Here is a 16,192-nt window from a genome sequence, read left to right on the forward strand (position 1 = left end):
GTCAAGGTTTTAACCACCCACAGGGCACTGGCATACGTGTGAGTGTGCATGTGTGTGAGTGTGCGTGTGTGTGTGTGTGTGTGTGTGTGTGTGTGTGTGTGTGTGTGTGTGTCACTGTGTGCGCAAAAAAGGTTGCAACACAATTGGAAAAAAAAGGGAAAATTATTCACATGAATCATTCACATAAAAGTTGCCTCTAGTTACCAATTAAGTGGACAGGAGAAATGAATTTGCTTCCTTTATTGAATGCCAAAACCTCTCAGCTACCAGGATGCAAAACATCTGAACTGAAGTGGGTCGGAAAAGAATGTCATTTAGACTTCTGAGGGACACCAGCAAAGGGCAATATAGTGTGTGATGTAGAGAAAATATTTCAGCATGCTGCGTGTTTCAATATGGTTTGGAAGGTTTTAATCTACAGACGGTGTGAAAATTCAGCAGATGCACTAAATAGAAAGTAAGTCTTCCAAATAAAGACATACATTTCAGATAGCGTGCTTTCTGGGAAGCTTTACTGAAAGAAATCCTCCCCCCTTATCCCAAAAACAAACCTAATAGCAACATCAAATTTAACCCAGTTCTCAATGCTAACAAAAAGTCTGATGCTTGTGATAGAAGCTGACTCTGCTGATGTGTTATAGTTTGTGCAGTCAACCTGGTTCAGAAAGATGTTTTTGTGACTGCACCACACAACAAATGTACCATGTTCTATGATGTGTTTTTTAAGGACCTGTTCTCGTTCTCCAGGCGGGCGAGGGTGCATTGGAGCTGCTCCTTGTCCTGGTGCTCCAGGTGGGCCAACAGCATGTGCTGTCCGCAGGGTGAGTCATTGTCCAGGGCAGGGCTGGAGTGACGCAGGAGGTACTGATCTTCATCCCTGAGTCCCCCACACAGGAGACAGCACACTGAGCCACCAGCACACAGCCAACAGCAGCACAAAGCAGAGCCAGGGACAGCTTGGGACAGAACATAGGCCATGGCAAGGCAAGCAGGGTGATGGAAGGTCTCTCAAGGTAGGACACAACGAAAAAGACTGGACACAATGTGATGGGACGCTATGACAAAAGAACTGCCCCGGGTTCACAAATACTCACTTTTTCTGTAATAAACTTGGCTCACTGCAAGACACATTTATTGAAAATGGGAGGTGGCTCGTTAGCTATACATTGCCCGAATAATAACAACTTTATTGTCAGCAGAACAGAAAACATAATGTGTCGAACATCAGTCAGACCTATGGCAGTAAACCAATAACTGCATTTGTTAAATGTTTGGCAATTATTGTAATGGAAAGAAATCTTTTTGCCAATGTAGTCTTGCTTTACTGCTTCAGGACACAACACAATCTATTTTTCAGAGTCGAGTTATAGACCTTGAGGTGTAATCCTTAACTATACATTAAATGTAGAATTTATAGATCTAGCTTGAACAGACTAGAGATAGCCAGATTTATTTAAGATTGAGCACTGAGATCTGTTATTTAGGAGGTCCTACTTCGGTCTTGCTTAGGCATTTACTTTAAGAAGTTTAGGGTCAGTTAAACAAATGGCCATACTTGTTTAAGTTAAACAAAATTAATTTAATATGTAAATAGAGGAATATTTTTCTTCTCCTTGCAACTGTTAAACACATCTCCTCCCATCCTCGTCATTTGAAAAGACACTTTTACATTCCATTACTTCCATATGGAGAGTTACCTTTATATTTACACCTGAGAAATATAAATATAACTTAATTAAACAGAGAATATGAAAGCAATTACATTTTAATTACAGATATATGAAATAGCCTCGACTTTTATTATGTAATTAACTTTTTTCAAAGCCAGCTGCCAACAGTATTATCAGTGAGGAGGAAATTGTTCTGTGACTTAGTGGTTAATAGAAAGAGAAAAAAATCTAATAGGGATAATTATACGTTTTAGCAAATGTTGTCTATAGATTATTCAAATAAACATTAAAAGGCTTAAATTCTAATTTTGAACATGGCATATACTGTATATATTATTCAGAAAAAAAAACACTATTTTAATTGGGATTTGTATTAAACTAATGTATGGAGGAGAAGCTTAGGTTACTTTGGTCTATGCGTCATGGTTAAAGAACTTTCATGTCAAATGACATGTAGGAAGGAGCAACAGCGATATCAGACCAGCACATAGAGTAGGAAGGTGAAAAGCTGCACACACAGGCGGCATGGTTCAGGACAGGGAACAGTACGACGCCAGCCAAACACCAGCTGGAGGCACAGATAGCACAGCGACATGTACAGGGCCATGCAGCAGGAAACACAGAGAGGAGCTGACAGACAAAAGGACGCATTTGACGAATAGGTACAACAGGAAACGAGGGCACAAGAGCAAAAAAAAAAAAAAAAAACACGGCTACACACAAGGGGCAGAAGCGGTGTGTCATGCATACAAACACCCTCCCAGGCATAGCGGTATAGACAAACACAGATGCAAAACTATATGTACAAGCACTGCTATACAAACATTTTTGTGGCTAAGCTCCATCAAAGGAACACTCGGGATGCATGCAACACTAAAGTGTCAGCAGGAAAAAGTGTGGCACTGCAGACGAGTAGTGTGGTTTTGTGGATTTTTTTGTCAAATCTTTTCTTGTGGTGTCAATCACAGCCTTCTCTCAAAACACAAAGACACACACCGACCGACATAAAACACATCTGACAAGAAATAATGAGCAATCTTCTCAATACACACACACATACAGACACACACCTGGAGCCCTAAAAGAGCAGACACTGTGTACAGAGCTGCTGGGCATGCAATCTTGGCTTTAAAAGAAGACAAAAACTTCTCAGAGAAGAGGGAAACAGCTACAAGCTCACATAGATGTCAACAAAAAAAGACACAGACAAGAACAAACACATAGTCTCCACTGTCCAACCTAGCACGTCCTCGATTGTCAACAAAGAAGCCTCACCTTATTGGCTGCCTCATTTTCATCAAACATCCCTATTCCTCTCACTGATGTAACCACCAGCACTCAGCCAGCTTCAATAAACAAACACACAATGGGGCTTTTCTTGTATCTACTAGAGACCACAGTAAAAGACTTAAATCTGCACACTGCTCGCCGTGGGTCATTTTCATTATGTGCTTGATTACTTATGTGATTACCCACTGTTTGCCGAACAGTTGAACATGCATGCACATGCCAGAGAAAACGCACTTACACACAGAAACAATCAAGTGTTCGAGGGGGTTGGAGTGTACATACTCACACATAAAAGACACACACACACACACACACACACACACACACACAATCCCAGAGAAAGGCTGTGCTTGTAATGAGGTGGCAGCATACTTACAGACTTTCATCAGGAGACAGGCTGTCCGTGAAGAATGAACAATTCTGGCTCTCCATTTCTGCCAACCTATAAATATAAACACACACACACACACACACACACACACACACACACACACACACACACACAAGGACAGCATATGACACAAATAAATGCATGTATGCATACAGACACGACAGTGTATGAGAATCAGAGCAAATAGGAAAATACACAGTGAGAATATGCTTCTTTAAACGCAAGATAAACCAACAAACAGTAGAGTTTAGCTTTTAAGTATTGTGAATAAAAATGTGTGTGGCCTTTTAGTTTTTATGGACTGAAACTAAACAGCAAGCTGTCCACAAACATACAACTGACAAGACTGCAGAGTGGCAGAAATTCTACTCGTACAAGCTATAAAAGTGTCCAAGAGGAGAGAGGATAACATTTTGATAAAATACTGTCTGCCAGCATGCAACCAATAAAAAAAGCCCTTCAGAAATGTGCTGCTGTCCAGCACCATGGACTGCGGCTGTGTGTGTGCAAGGAGGCAGCAAGTGAGCTCCTGTGTAGATTTCAGGACCAAGGACAGCTCTTCGACTCCTGCTTCATACCCTGCTGACTGTCAGTGGACAGCTGCTCTCATGCTGCTCCGTAAACTGTTTCACCACTATAACAAATACAAAACGCTGCAGAGGGGCAAAATTGTTTAAAGCTTGTTAAAAATACATGGTGCTTACGCTGGTTTAGATCTATTGGCATGAATAATGAAAATCAGAGCCAAAAAATTCACATCAGTGCGTGAAAAGACAAGATTGTGTGTGTTTTAAGTTTGTTTGTTTTTTTTAAAGGTCATCGTCCTTGTGCAAGACACTCAACCCAAATTGCTCCCAATGGTTAGCACAGAGGTGAGCTCTAGGTAAGTGTGTGTGTGTGTGTGTGTGTGTGTGTGTGTGTGTGTGTGTGAATGATAGGCAAGTTGTAAAGTGTTTTGCACAAAAGGCTGTATAAACAAAGTCTGTTTACTTAATAAAACATAATGAAAGGCTGCATATTAAAGAGCATATTTTGGCTAATTCATATTAAAGTGACTGTTATGGCTTATATACCAGCTCTAATAAAGAGAAACAGTCACACACTTTAAGTACTCCAATGTTATTCAATTATTCAGTGAGCCTATTCACACTCTTAAACCGTGGAACTACTTTCCTTTCATTAGAGTTTGCACTTCGATTGAGTCACTTGAATGAGCAGACGCAATGTTTGCTGTTTCATAGCATCTAAACTAATAATCATTTAGTATAATAATACCCAGTAAAACACTCTTTACACCAATAATAGTCATGGTTTCTTTGTGTGTTTATAACAAACAAAATCATAATATACGCTACCTAATTTATTGAAGTATAATACATCTGTTTCAGGAGCAGTGTTTAGCACCCTTTGGTCTCCTTTACTATCACCTCGGCCTCCTCATTAGACAGATGTGGCTTTCACTTTGAATGCACAAGACCACCCACTCTGACACCTATTCAAAGTGTTAGGAGACAACCTAATGTAAGTTCAGTTTGAGACAAATTGACTATTATTGGGTTGACCACATGTTGCTTCAGTCCACTTAATATCACATGCTCCTGATAGATGTGTTAGATGATAAAAAAGGGAGATTTTCTCACTCATGTGAGGCAATTAGACAACATGAAGAAGCCACCTGATGTGTGCAAAGAGCCTTGTGCTAGCCACCTATATATAACACTCGCCACATGAAAGTCTTAGCCTTGTATATAAGCTGCAATACACACTCCACACACCCCATGCTGTCATCTTTCACAGAGTGTCGTCAGCTGGAGGAGTGAGGGATGTGAGGACGAGGAGAGTCAGGGAGGGGGTGATGTAGAGGCTGTCAGAGACATCCACATTACATCTTTCTCTGCAGTGTCAAATGGGACCGCAACACTGAGAAATTTTAGGATTCATTCATGTCCTCATGTCCTCTTACTGTAGGGCCCCGGCCTGTGAACCAGACCCCTTGTAATTCAATCTGTGACTCTATTCGTCAGAAAGCCTCTAAAAAAACATGAGTCTCTTTCAGCAAATGAGAAGAGAAGGGGCAGTGAGTGGAAAGAAATAGTAGTTCTCTATGTGTGGGAGTGTGTGGGTGTCTTGTGCAAACATGTGTGGTGAGCTGCTTGATGGCGTGTCAATAGATGTGAAAGGAAATGAAAAATTTGAAAGAGAGTGTGAGAGGAACAGGGGAGATATGCCAACACAGATGTAGCAGTCTTCTCATCTACCCACTGTAAAATGGTGAAGATATGAAAACTTCTTGTAATACTTGGGAGGGGTGTGTGTGAGAGAGAGATGGAGAGGGAGAGAGAGAAATAGAGGGAGAGAGAAGTCGTCTCTATGTTTGACAAGCCTACAGATCTGTCTTTACTCACACCAAACATCAAAAACTTTATCTCCCTTGAGATGACTGGAGCTACATTACTGCCATGGTTTAACAAGTACACCCCTCACAAACTGAAGGGCACTTTGACAAAAACACACACACACACACATACACACACACACACGCAGAGACTCCGGCACACACCTGTCTGTGTGTCATCCCAAGGGGGAGATTTTCAGACACTGACCTGCCTGTGATGACATCTAGTATTTTGATATCCGCTTGACTTTCCATTAGTGTTCAAAATGAATGGTGAGGTACGATTAATGCAGGGAATTAATTCAAATAAAAAAGGGATTTTTTTTCCCTTTATATTCTTCATCAGCTGACAGGTGGCAGAAAGAGATAGAAAGAAAGGGGAAAAAAGACGATTGAAGTCAATTCGCCATGCTGCCAGACAGAAGATAAAACACTCGCCCATTCCTTTAATAAGGACTGTCTCTTCTTATTATGACTGTTCTCAGATCAGTGTCCTCACACTTCTCTTTAGTGTCTGAGTCCACAAACGCCCATTCTCATTCATTTTAATGCAACTGGGATAAAAGCAGTGGGAAAGTTTTTAAAAGTGCCTCTCATCTTTCTGCCTCACTTTGGACATACCATCAAGCCAGGCACAGACCTCACCAATAGGAGCAGTTCTGTCATGTTAACACGAGGAACCTTGGATCACTGACCCTGTGATAAGCTGCTATCCTAAAAAAACATTTATTTCCAGTTAGCTAAGAGCTTAATGTACCATTGAAGTGAATACAAATACCTACATGTGGTTATTATGAGGGGATATTAATAGCATATTACAGTATACTGAATTGCTCAGGTTTTTGTGTTGCTGTAGTCTTGCAGCACGTTTAGCAATATGCAGAATCAAAGTAACACCTGTCTTCTTTTTTTTTTTTGCTTATGTATATGTAACAAAAACAAACTGCTTATTGAACAGAGATAAAGAATCCTTACTGCATCGAGCTTCAATCATGTGTGAGAAATATAACTAGAAAAATAAGCAGTGAATAAGAGATGGTAAAGATGCTTTTCGATATATATTTTTTATGTCGATAAACATCATGTAAAGACTAAAAACCAGACTTTTTACAGCTTATTAGTGACTTTGTTCCATAGAGCTCCATTAATGTCCAAAGTTTCTTAAACTGCAGCCATGATCCAAACCCTTGCACAGCACGACTTGTTTTTAATACAAACTAACAGTTTACCTGCTAACTCACAAGAAAATAACTACTTGTCAAAACCAAGCCCATTCATTTAAGGGCAGCAATAAAAGTGTACTCTATATTCATGGCCTGCTTCTTAAAGATTCATGTCTTTACTTACTTTAAAAAAGGCTTCAGTATGCCCATGGACTGTTTCTACACCATGAATGAGTCAAAGGTTATTGTCTTTACAAAACAAAATGAGTGATGGTTTCCTATGCACAAAAAAAGATTGCTTATAATGTGAAAAGTTTAAGCTTTAAAGTTTAGCTACGCTGTCAATACAATGGACTCTGAACGCAAATCTTCATTAAAATATTTCAGTTTTTCCAGCTTTTCCTCGGCAAGCAAACTTTCAGTGTGAATGTGTCTCATTCTGAGACTGGTTCACGATATGACCACTTTTCCATTTCTGTTCTTTTACTTTATTTTTGTTTAGTCGGTCAGCAGCTTCATTATTACGGTAGTTATGCTAGTATTATTCTCAATACCACCAACAACTTTTATTTCACATCAGTTTAAAGCAAATTGTACTACATGTAGAAACACATTGGTAAATGTAAGAAAATCTAACAGACAAGATGTGGCAGAACGAAGAAAAAGAAAGGTCTAGAAGAGAGAGAGAGAGGAGAGATTAAAAAAGGAAGAATAAATGTGTGGGTGGTAGACAATGGAAGAGAGGGATCAAAGATAAGAAGAAAAAAAAACAAAGAAAACAAACGAAAGGGAGAGAGGGAGAGATAAGAGGGGTAAAGAGGACAACTGTGCCTGCTCTCTTGTTGGTGTGTGTTCCCTGCGCTTTGGCAGGGTCTAAGGCAGTGTGTGTGTTTACGTGTGTAAGAGCCTGTGGGGACCAATACAAGTGGCACACACACAGAGACAGACACAGTACCCTACACACTCTGCAAGGCTCAGAGGAAAGGTGTGTGTGTCCAGCTCACTGTGGGCAGAGCTGCCAGGAGTGTGGGAGTCCAGCGCTGTGCCCTGTTTATAACCTGTCACACAGACACTAATCCACACCAACAGCTCCCAGGTGACCAATGGGCCCACTGCCCTTGCAAGTGACAAGCTGCAAGGCACGTTAAGCCCCGCTGACCTCCACACACACACACACACATACACACATGCACACACAAACAACAAACACCAACTGCTCTGCTTTTGTACACCGGCTTGTGTTTGTGTGCAGAGCAGGCGGGCAGGACACTGCTGGGCAGTTGGGTCTCTGCGCTGGCTGGAGCAGAGTGCACAGCACGCTCAAATCAATACTTCAATCAGTGTGTGGAGAATACTAAAAGGTGAGGGAGCAGACGAGGCGGGGGGAGGAGGAGAGACAGAGTGAATATAAAGAAGGAGGAGGGGGAGGTTGATTAGAAGAAAGGAATGTGAGCGAAGGGGACTCTTTGCTGTAATGATTTGATGTACAGCACAGCAACAGTGGGTCACATACCTGCTGGCATAATGTTCGATCCTGCTGTGCGTGTCTGCATGGGGCAGCTTGGGTGACGAGCACGGTCTGGGAACAACAACAGCCAATGTCAATAGCTTACAATGACTTCTGTGTTTTAACATTCTGCAAATGTGACTGTATGGCTGAAGAAAGGTCAAACTCACTTTAATTCACATATGTTGCAATAACCCAGCAGTTGAACATTTTATTCATGAACCTGAAAACCTTTTTCTTGATGGAATTTGAAATATAAAAATGTTTTGTTGATGCAGCAAGTATCATAGCCCAGGATTGAGTACTTGTACTTGGCTTAGGTATTTCTATGTTATACTTTTACTCTATTTATTTAAGGCATTGCATGTTAATGTGTTTTTAATCAGATCAGATGATGGTTTTAAATATGAAGCCCTGATATTGATTGAACTACAGGGTTACAATGTTACTCATGACCATTCAGTACATGTTTCATATATCTATGAGGTTTCTGATGTATGCATCTTTGGAAATCATTTTATTCTTAGGACAGAACACTTCTTAGGAGTCAGCAATTCACACCAAGGACTTTAAATATGCAGTGGAACATCAATATGTTAATACAAGTCATAGAATAGCTTCCACCCTGACATACTGGGGAATTATTAAGATTTCCCTGCTGCCTTGGTGGAGGAGAAATACACACCTGATGCTCTGAAGCAGCTGAATTTCCACATTAAAGTGGACATATTATGAAAAATCCACTTTAACAGAGTTTTTGAAAATATATTTGGGGAACCTGAGTGTCTACCGACCCACAAAATGTAAAATAAACCAATTCAATTCTGTGTTTGTGGTCTGCATAAGTCGTAAAACACAGAGACAAGTGCTCCGTTTCAAATTTGCTCTCCTGATGATGTCACAGTGGGATTATGGTTAAAAAAATACCCTCCCCTACCCTGAGGACTGTTTAAAAAGGTGGAAAAGGGGTATAATATGTCCTCTTTAAATTCACAGGAAAATGGACTAATTAAAAATGTAAACAATCTGACCCTGTTCTCATGAGCTTAAATATTTGTTTTAGGATAACATTCAAATAAACTGTGGTAATATGGGAATGACCAAACCATTTCCATCCAATAAGAGACAGATAGAGCTATTTGGAAGCACTACTTTGCCACTACCTTGCCTTACTCTGATGAAGAAACACCTAAAGTCACAAAAAAAAAAATCTTATTATAACTGTGAGCTGAAAAAACTCCTCCACCCAAAAGCCAGCATGAGTTCTCCTCTCTGTTAAGTCACTGATGTGAGTGTCTTCATTGTTATTCAGAGTGACGTTCTTTTCTTAGATTACTTATTTTTCCAGACTGTTTAAGCCTCTTAAAGGTACAGTTATCCAACATTTCACAAAGAAAACATTGAATAATTTTTTTTTAAAGATCCTATTTTGCATTGCAGACATGTACATTCTTTATCTTTTTAATTATCCTGCAAAATCTCAGATGTATCCTTTAGATTGATTTAGAGATCCCACAAGATGTATAAAAGGTCAAGATTAGCTCCTTGAAAGCAAGATACAAAATAATGGCTTCTACATAATTGCATGCATCTGTTATAATAACACCATAGTATAATCAGTAGTGCCCTGTTATAAGAAATACATCAAAAGTATGTTGTAACATAATTTGAGGGATAAGTAGGGCATTTACTTTTTGTACTTGTCTCTAATTGGCTTCCACCACTTCAGTCTTATCTGTGTTCTGCATTAGTTGGATGGACCCATGAACTCATTTAATGTTTGAGGTTATGAAAGGTGACCCTATCATGCTAAATCTTCCTGGTTGCTGTTTAGCCCTGAGCTAAGCTTCTTGATGATCTCATGGATTTTAGTCTTATCTCTGCTTTATTTCCCTCCGGGTGAAGCTCGCTCATGTGAACAGAGCGTCTGACCAGACTGAGATCACAGGAATAACATTATGTTAATGCTGAACACAGAGCTGCACCTTTAACCCATGGCAGGGAGTCAGAGAGCCCTAAATTGGCAGAGCGTGATGATTAGCTCCATCAGCAGGGCGAGGACAGAGACTGATGATGGAAAAAAAACACCAGAACAAAATGTGTGTGTTCTTGTTTACGTGTCAGACTCACGTCTCAGAGCTCTCAGCTTCCAGCACAGATTGCACGGGCAGGTAACCTCTCTGAGGGTGTTTGGAGAAGTACTGCTTTGATCTGAACTTATTCTTCAGAGTCTTGGCAAAGTCCCTCATCTTCTCTCCCGAGGTTGTCTGGAGAGTGATTTAGGAGACGAGGGGTTGGAGGAGGGACGAGAGGTGGTTGGTGGATGGTGGAAGAAGAAGGAGACAAATTACAGAGCTTAAGAACTCTCCAAAATGTTGCTTTATCCAAAATGACCTCATCTGAAATGTGACCACTCGGTCTCAGCTTTAGAAGACTTATTCCTCCATCTGCTTTCTCTTTCAGTTTCAGCTGCTCTTCCCTTTAAAACTCCACCCTCCATTTTTTCTCTCCCTCTCTCTAGCTCTCCTTTTCATTCCCCCTCTATCAGAGCAGAAATCTATGATTGCAGGCTTGCCTCGACACTGTGAAAAAATGTCACTGGTTAATATAATGTATTGTCCATTGAAAAATAATAATTTTAAAGATGGCCTTTTGCCATCTTTCACAGCTGAGAACTGATCTGAGATTAAATCTGGCACTATATCAGATCCCTCCGCCACTCGGGCTATATTGCTACAGCTACTCCTATGGAATTAACTCCACTTCCAAGACTGTGCATGAAGACTGTGATTTTATTGGGGGTTAGAGCAGAGTGTGTGCTCCAAATAGCACTTTATGTGTTCACTATGTGAGCCAGAAAGGATCTTATTGCTGAGTGGTACTCAATCTCTGCATACAGTAGATATGGCGATGGCAGTATAAGTATATACAACAGTACACACTCAGAGATGATAGAGAGCTCGCAGTGTAGATGGAGCTAATCTGTATTTGGCAGCAGGAATCAGGAGTAGTAGCATTTTTTGTGCAGTTCAACTGGGTTTAATTTGTCCCTGGGGAGTTGAATTTGTCTTCACTTAAAGCAGCATATAATGTTTGTCTTACTGGTGTGTAGTACTCCATGATGGGGTAGTGCAGCTTCTTTCCCTTGGTAGTGCGGCCGGTTAGAAAACACGTCTGGCAGATGTCCACATTGAACTGCTTCAGACTGCGATACCTGTCAAGATCAATAAAACACAGAGGCTGAACTGATGCTTTAGAGAGAACTGGCAGAGGTAAGAGGACTGTGTGTGTGTGTGTGTGTGTGTGTGTGTGTGTGTGTGTGTGTGTGTGTGTGTGTGTGTGTGTGAGCGCGTGTGTGTGCATGTGTGTGAGTATGTGTGTGTGTGTGTGAGTGTGTGTGTGTGCATGTGTGTGAGAGAGTGTGTGTGTACTTTTATCAAACATCCGTCTGCTTGAGGCTGACATGTCCATTACAGCCACCTAGCAATCATGATTCTATTATAACTATATGAATTTAAATGTAATTATGAAATTCAGATAAAAGAAGATAGATTTACACACATGCATCAAATATTTTCTTTGCCAGCTCTTATGAAGATGAATAAAATTACTTTATAACAGGAACTGCATCTGCATCTGTGTAAAGTAACTATATATTAAAATCAAAGGGGTGCCTGTTCCCTACTAGTGGTTGGTTAGTTCGCTGCCCCATGAACAGAGGCTACAGCTCTCAAGCTGAAAGCCTGGGTTGGAATCAGACCTCTGACTTCCGATGCTGTCCACTGTCCTGTCTGTCTGATTAAGGCATAAAAAAAACCCAAAATGAATGTAAAAAAAAACCAGCTAAAATTCCACACGTAATATTTAGTTCCAATTAACAAGATAAAATATGTCTTCTTTACACTTTTGTCTCATCTATACCAACTAAGCTACCCTGTTCCTTTTCAAACTATTTTCTCTCATTCATGCTCCTAATGTATCATCCATGCAATTTTAAATTATTGAGTGAATATGACCCGCCTTTACAAACACTTGTATGTGTTAATAGCTACCTAGAAAATTCATCTTTTCTCATTAATGTGAATACATTGTATTTGGGTGTGTCTTTGTGTCTATTTAGCCACACTGGCATGCTTACCTGAAGCCCTTGATAGGACACTGTTTGCAGATGTAACATTTGGCCTGGTGCTTGGTCGACTCTGCTGCAGCCACACGATGCAGGACAGGCAGCCAAACCATCGACTGGGGCTCCAGGCTCATCCACTCCAGGAAGTGAGACACCTCGATGGCAGGTTTCCCTGGGGCCTGGAAAAGGAAGGTGGAGGGGGGGGAGGAAAGAAGGGAAGGGCCTGTAAACAATCCAAATATAGACAAACAGCAGGGCAGCAACAGAAAGTAATGAGAGGAGAAGCTGTGCTTCCTTTCTAAAGGCTGTCAAGCAGTGAGCTATTGTTGTAAAAAGAAAGGATTCAAAGCAAGTTCAAAAGACAAGAAGAGGAAGGAGAGGGCAAAAGAAGATGTTCTACCTAAGGGGCATCTTGTCTTTGCCACCACTTGAATGATTTTAAAGCTAACACATCAGACATGTATAATGTGTCTGAGTGAAAAGTGTATGTTTGTTTGCAGACTAACCTTGCTGAGAATTCCAGAAAGCGGGATAAAAAGGAAGTCAACCTAATAAAAGAATGACTTGCCAAGCGCTGAAAATCCGTGATGTGCTAAATTCTCATTAAGTCTGCATCAGAGATGCATTAAGGGGATGATTTCCCTGGGGCTTCCTCCATCGCCCATGCAAAGTAGCATAATATATGTATGTGTGTGTGTGTGTGTGTGTGTGTGTGTGTGTGTGTGTGTGAGATATAAGGATGTGTAGAGTCTTCCTGGAAAGAAGGAGCTTCTCTCTGGAAGAGGAGTAGCCGGCTTCGCTCTTGGGAGGTCAAACAGCATGTACCTGACACCTGGAAGGGGCTCTGTCTATGCTGAGCACACCGCTACATCTCAGAGCAGCACGCTGAGCAGATGGGATGCTTTAAAGATCATTGGAAAAGTGGGGTAATAAACGTTTAGTCATCCATCAAAACTAAATGCTGTCGCCGATATAAATCAACTAAATGGCATGCAACAAATCAACATTACTATTTTCAAAAGGACAAAAGTAATACAATTGTGTTGTATTGGACCTCATAACCTCTGCAGACAAAGAAACCCTCAGCAAAATCCCATCGCCTTCTTTCTTTGCAATTTTTCTTCCCAAAGCTTATCCATCTGCTTCTTTGTCAACAGGGTCAAAAAGTCTAGCTGATGTGAGATCACAGCAATGTGGTCTCCACAAACTGAGGTCCAGTGATTAACAGGAAAATAGGTCACCACCCATTTCATATAACATGAATATTCTGTCTACAACTTAACACCCTGATGTAGACCAAACCCAGAAAGGAATTGATTCTTAGTAGCCAAAGCTGACACAGCAAGTATGGACAAGAATAAGGAGTTAATAATTAGCATCTGACCTGAAAATGAATTAAAAGGTTAGCCATAGGCCACCATCCAAAAAGCCGCAGTCTGTTCCTGACCACTCCCTAATTATCTGATGTCCCAAAGTAAATGTCAGATGGCTAAGTGTCTGCAACATGAGCAAAGTGTGCACAATCAGACTTCTTCAGGGAAAGCAAAGGGAAGGAGGGAAAGACAGATTAATTCATGCTTTGAACATGTGTCTCCTCATAAGATTTCCCTCTGTGGGCTACTGGACTCTGTGACCTCGCTTCATCATATCAATATTCCAATAGATCAGCTTCTATTGGCAACTTTGCCATTTAAACTTCTTCAATCTTACCTGCAGTACATTTATGTTTAGAAACATCATGCATAACAGGCTCAGTGATTTAATGAGCATTACAAACATATAATAATGCAATATTAATGAGATGTAATGTTTGTAAGGCAACATTCAGAGTCTCTCTGTTGCAGCTGGAACTTATAGATCTTTTTTTAGCCTCTCCTTTTCTATGAATATAACTTGCATTTCTTCTGAAGGAAAGTTGGACCAGGCTGAAGCTCACTGAACACAATGGGCATCTCATACAGTAGATGGCAGCTTCCTGGTGTGACATCATGATTATTTCATGCTGACTTTTTTATTTTTTCAAAGGAAAAAAATAATGTTTTTGACTTTCATTTCCGCAGTTTCTGCCTTTGCAGTCTGTTTCTGTTTCTGTCATAATGTCTTGGTACCAACATGTTCTGTTTCGACTACCTGGAAGTCATTCATTCCTTTTCTTTTTTTTCAAGGTACAGCGCTATTCTGGAATATCATGAATAAGTAGGTCTTAAAGCTTGATTTTGTCAGACTCTATTGGGAATATGCTGATCTGTCAGAGACAATGGGCCAATCAAAACCCTAGGACTTTCACAGCTCAGCAAAATCGTGTGTCTAAAATATATATAGACTATGACGACTATTATAAACTGAGGAATAGCAGGTCAAATGGATTAATGTGAAATCATAACATGTTCTAAATGAAGATTGTAACATCTATTCTAATCGTATATAGTAATTGTGTTGATGTTGAACATATCCTCGCCTTTCTGTGAGTGTGCTTGGTTATGATATGCATTACATGGCTTCAGTCCTCACCATGCGGAAGCAGCTACGCACGCTGGGCTCCACGTTGCTGCCTCCAAAAGCAGCGACTTCACCCAACTGGCGGGGGATCTGGATCGCTTCATGGAGAAGCAGGCTGAGATGACGCTGGTCTGTCACACCTCCAGAACCCGACACCTGACGGAATAAGTCTGCATCCACCAGAAAATATACTGAATCATCTGATTAAACAGTGTGTAACATCAATAAGTGCAATGCATCTGTGCGTATCTTCTGTCCAGTGCTCTTTTTAAGTGCGACTTTGGCAATTTACTTTCAAAGGCTAACATTCCCAATTGACAATGGGTAGTACATTATCTGCAAGATAATAGCATAATTTCAGTCTTACATAAAAAATTGTGTAGTATGTCAATAGGACAGCAAGACATCTATGTATCTTCCTTTTTCAAACATCGAGTCCCCAATCCCAGGCAACAGGTGACTTAGTTTTGGTTGAATAAAACTCTCTTCAGTGACATTTAAAGAGAAGGCATCAGTATTAGTGGGGTGGCTGGTCTGCTTGAAGATGAAAGAGACGCATGAAAACGGAGTCTTGTCAGGTTTTGAATGAAGACTTTACCAAGCGAGCCTAGACTCTGCCTGTCACTGAAGAGATGAATGCTGACAGGCCTGGGAGGAGGCTGCACAATACCATTATGGGCACCCCATGTATTCCCCCCCTTTCTCTCTGTGTAGTTTTTCAACCCCTTCAGAGACAACGTTCAGCTTCATACCTGCATGCTAAGTGGACTACTCTATATACTTTTAGTTCTCCTGACCAGAGCTGAGTTGTATTTGTCAATTTAGATGAGCTGTTTGGTCTAGATGAGTTTTATGAAAACACTGTCCTGCAGTATACCTAAAACATGCAAACTGCAAATGTTTTACACAAGACACTATGTTAGTATAGCTTCACAGATTAGCTAAATAAGACCCTGAAATCTAGATTTAAGAAATATAGTCATGTCTTAAGCAATGCTAACAACTCTTTGTAGCTGTTGTAAGCTTTTTTCAACCCAACATGCTAAAATAGTCACTTATTGACAACAATAAAATGCTGTTGTTTACCAAATAACATGTTCAACATGGTCACATCCACAGCTTGTGTTAGCATTAGTGTTACGTGTTTGTTT

The 16,192-nt window shown here is 40.6% G+C and overlaps 1 protein-coding gene across 2 annotated transcripts in view; it reads right to left on the reverse strand.

The window, feature by feature from the left end:
* The window catches only part of drp2 (dystrophin related protein 2), a 159,525-nt gene that overhangs the window by 6,146 nt on the left and 137,187 nt on the right, over nt 1–16,192 (reverse strand). For both annotated transcript variants that reach the window (XM_065958492.1, XM_065958491.1), the window contains 7 exons: nt 15,054–15,211; nt 12,555–12,721; nt 11,519–11,630; nt 10,547–10,683; nt 8,423–8,488; nt 3,337–3,402; nt 731–877 (listed from right to left, as the gene is read on the reverse strand). In XM_065958492.1, coding sequence (XP_065814564.1) covers nt 731–877; nt 3,337–3,402; nt 8,423–8,488; nt 10,547–10,683; nt 11,519–11,630; nt 12,555–12,721; nt 15,054–15,211 — 853 coding nt within the window. The remainder of the gene's footprint in view (nt 1–730; nt 878–3,336; nt 3,403–8,422; nt 8,489–10,546; nt 10,684–11,518; nt 11,631–12,554; nt 12,722–15,053; nt 15,212–16,192) is intronic.

This window comes from Labrus bergylta, chromosome 9 (genome assembly GCF_963930695.1).
Source record: "Labrus bergylta chromosome 9, fLabBer1.1, whole genome shotgun sequence".
Taxonomy (NCBI): Eukaryota; Metazoa; Chordata; class Actinopteri; order Labriformes; family Labridae; genus Labrus; species Labrus bergylta.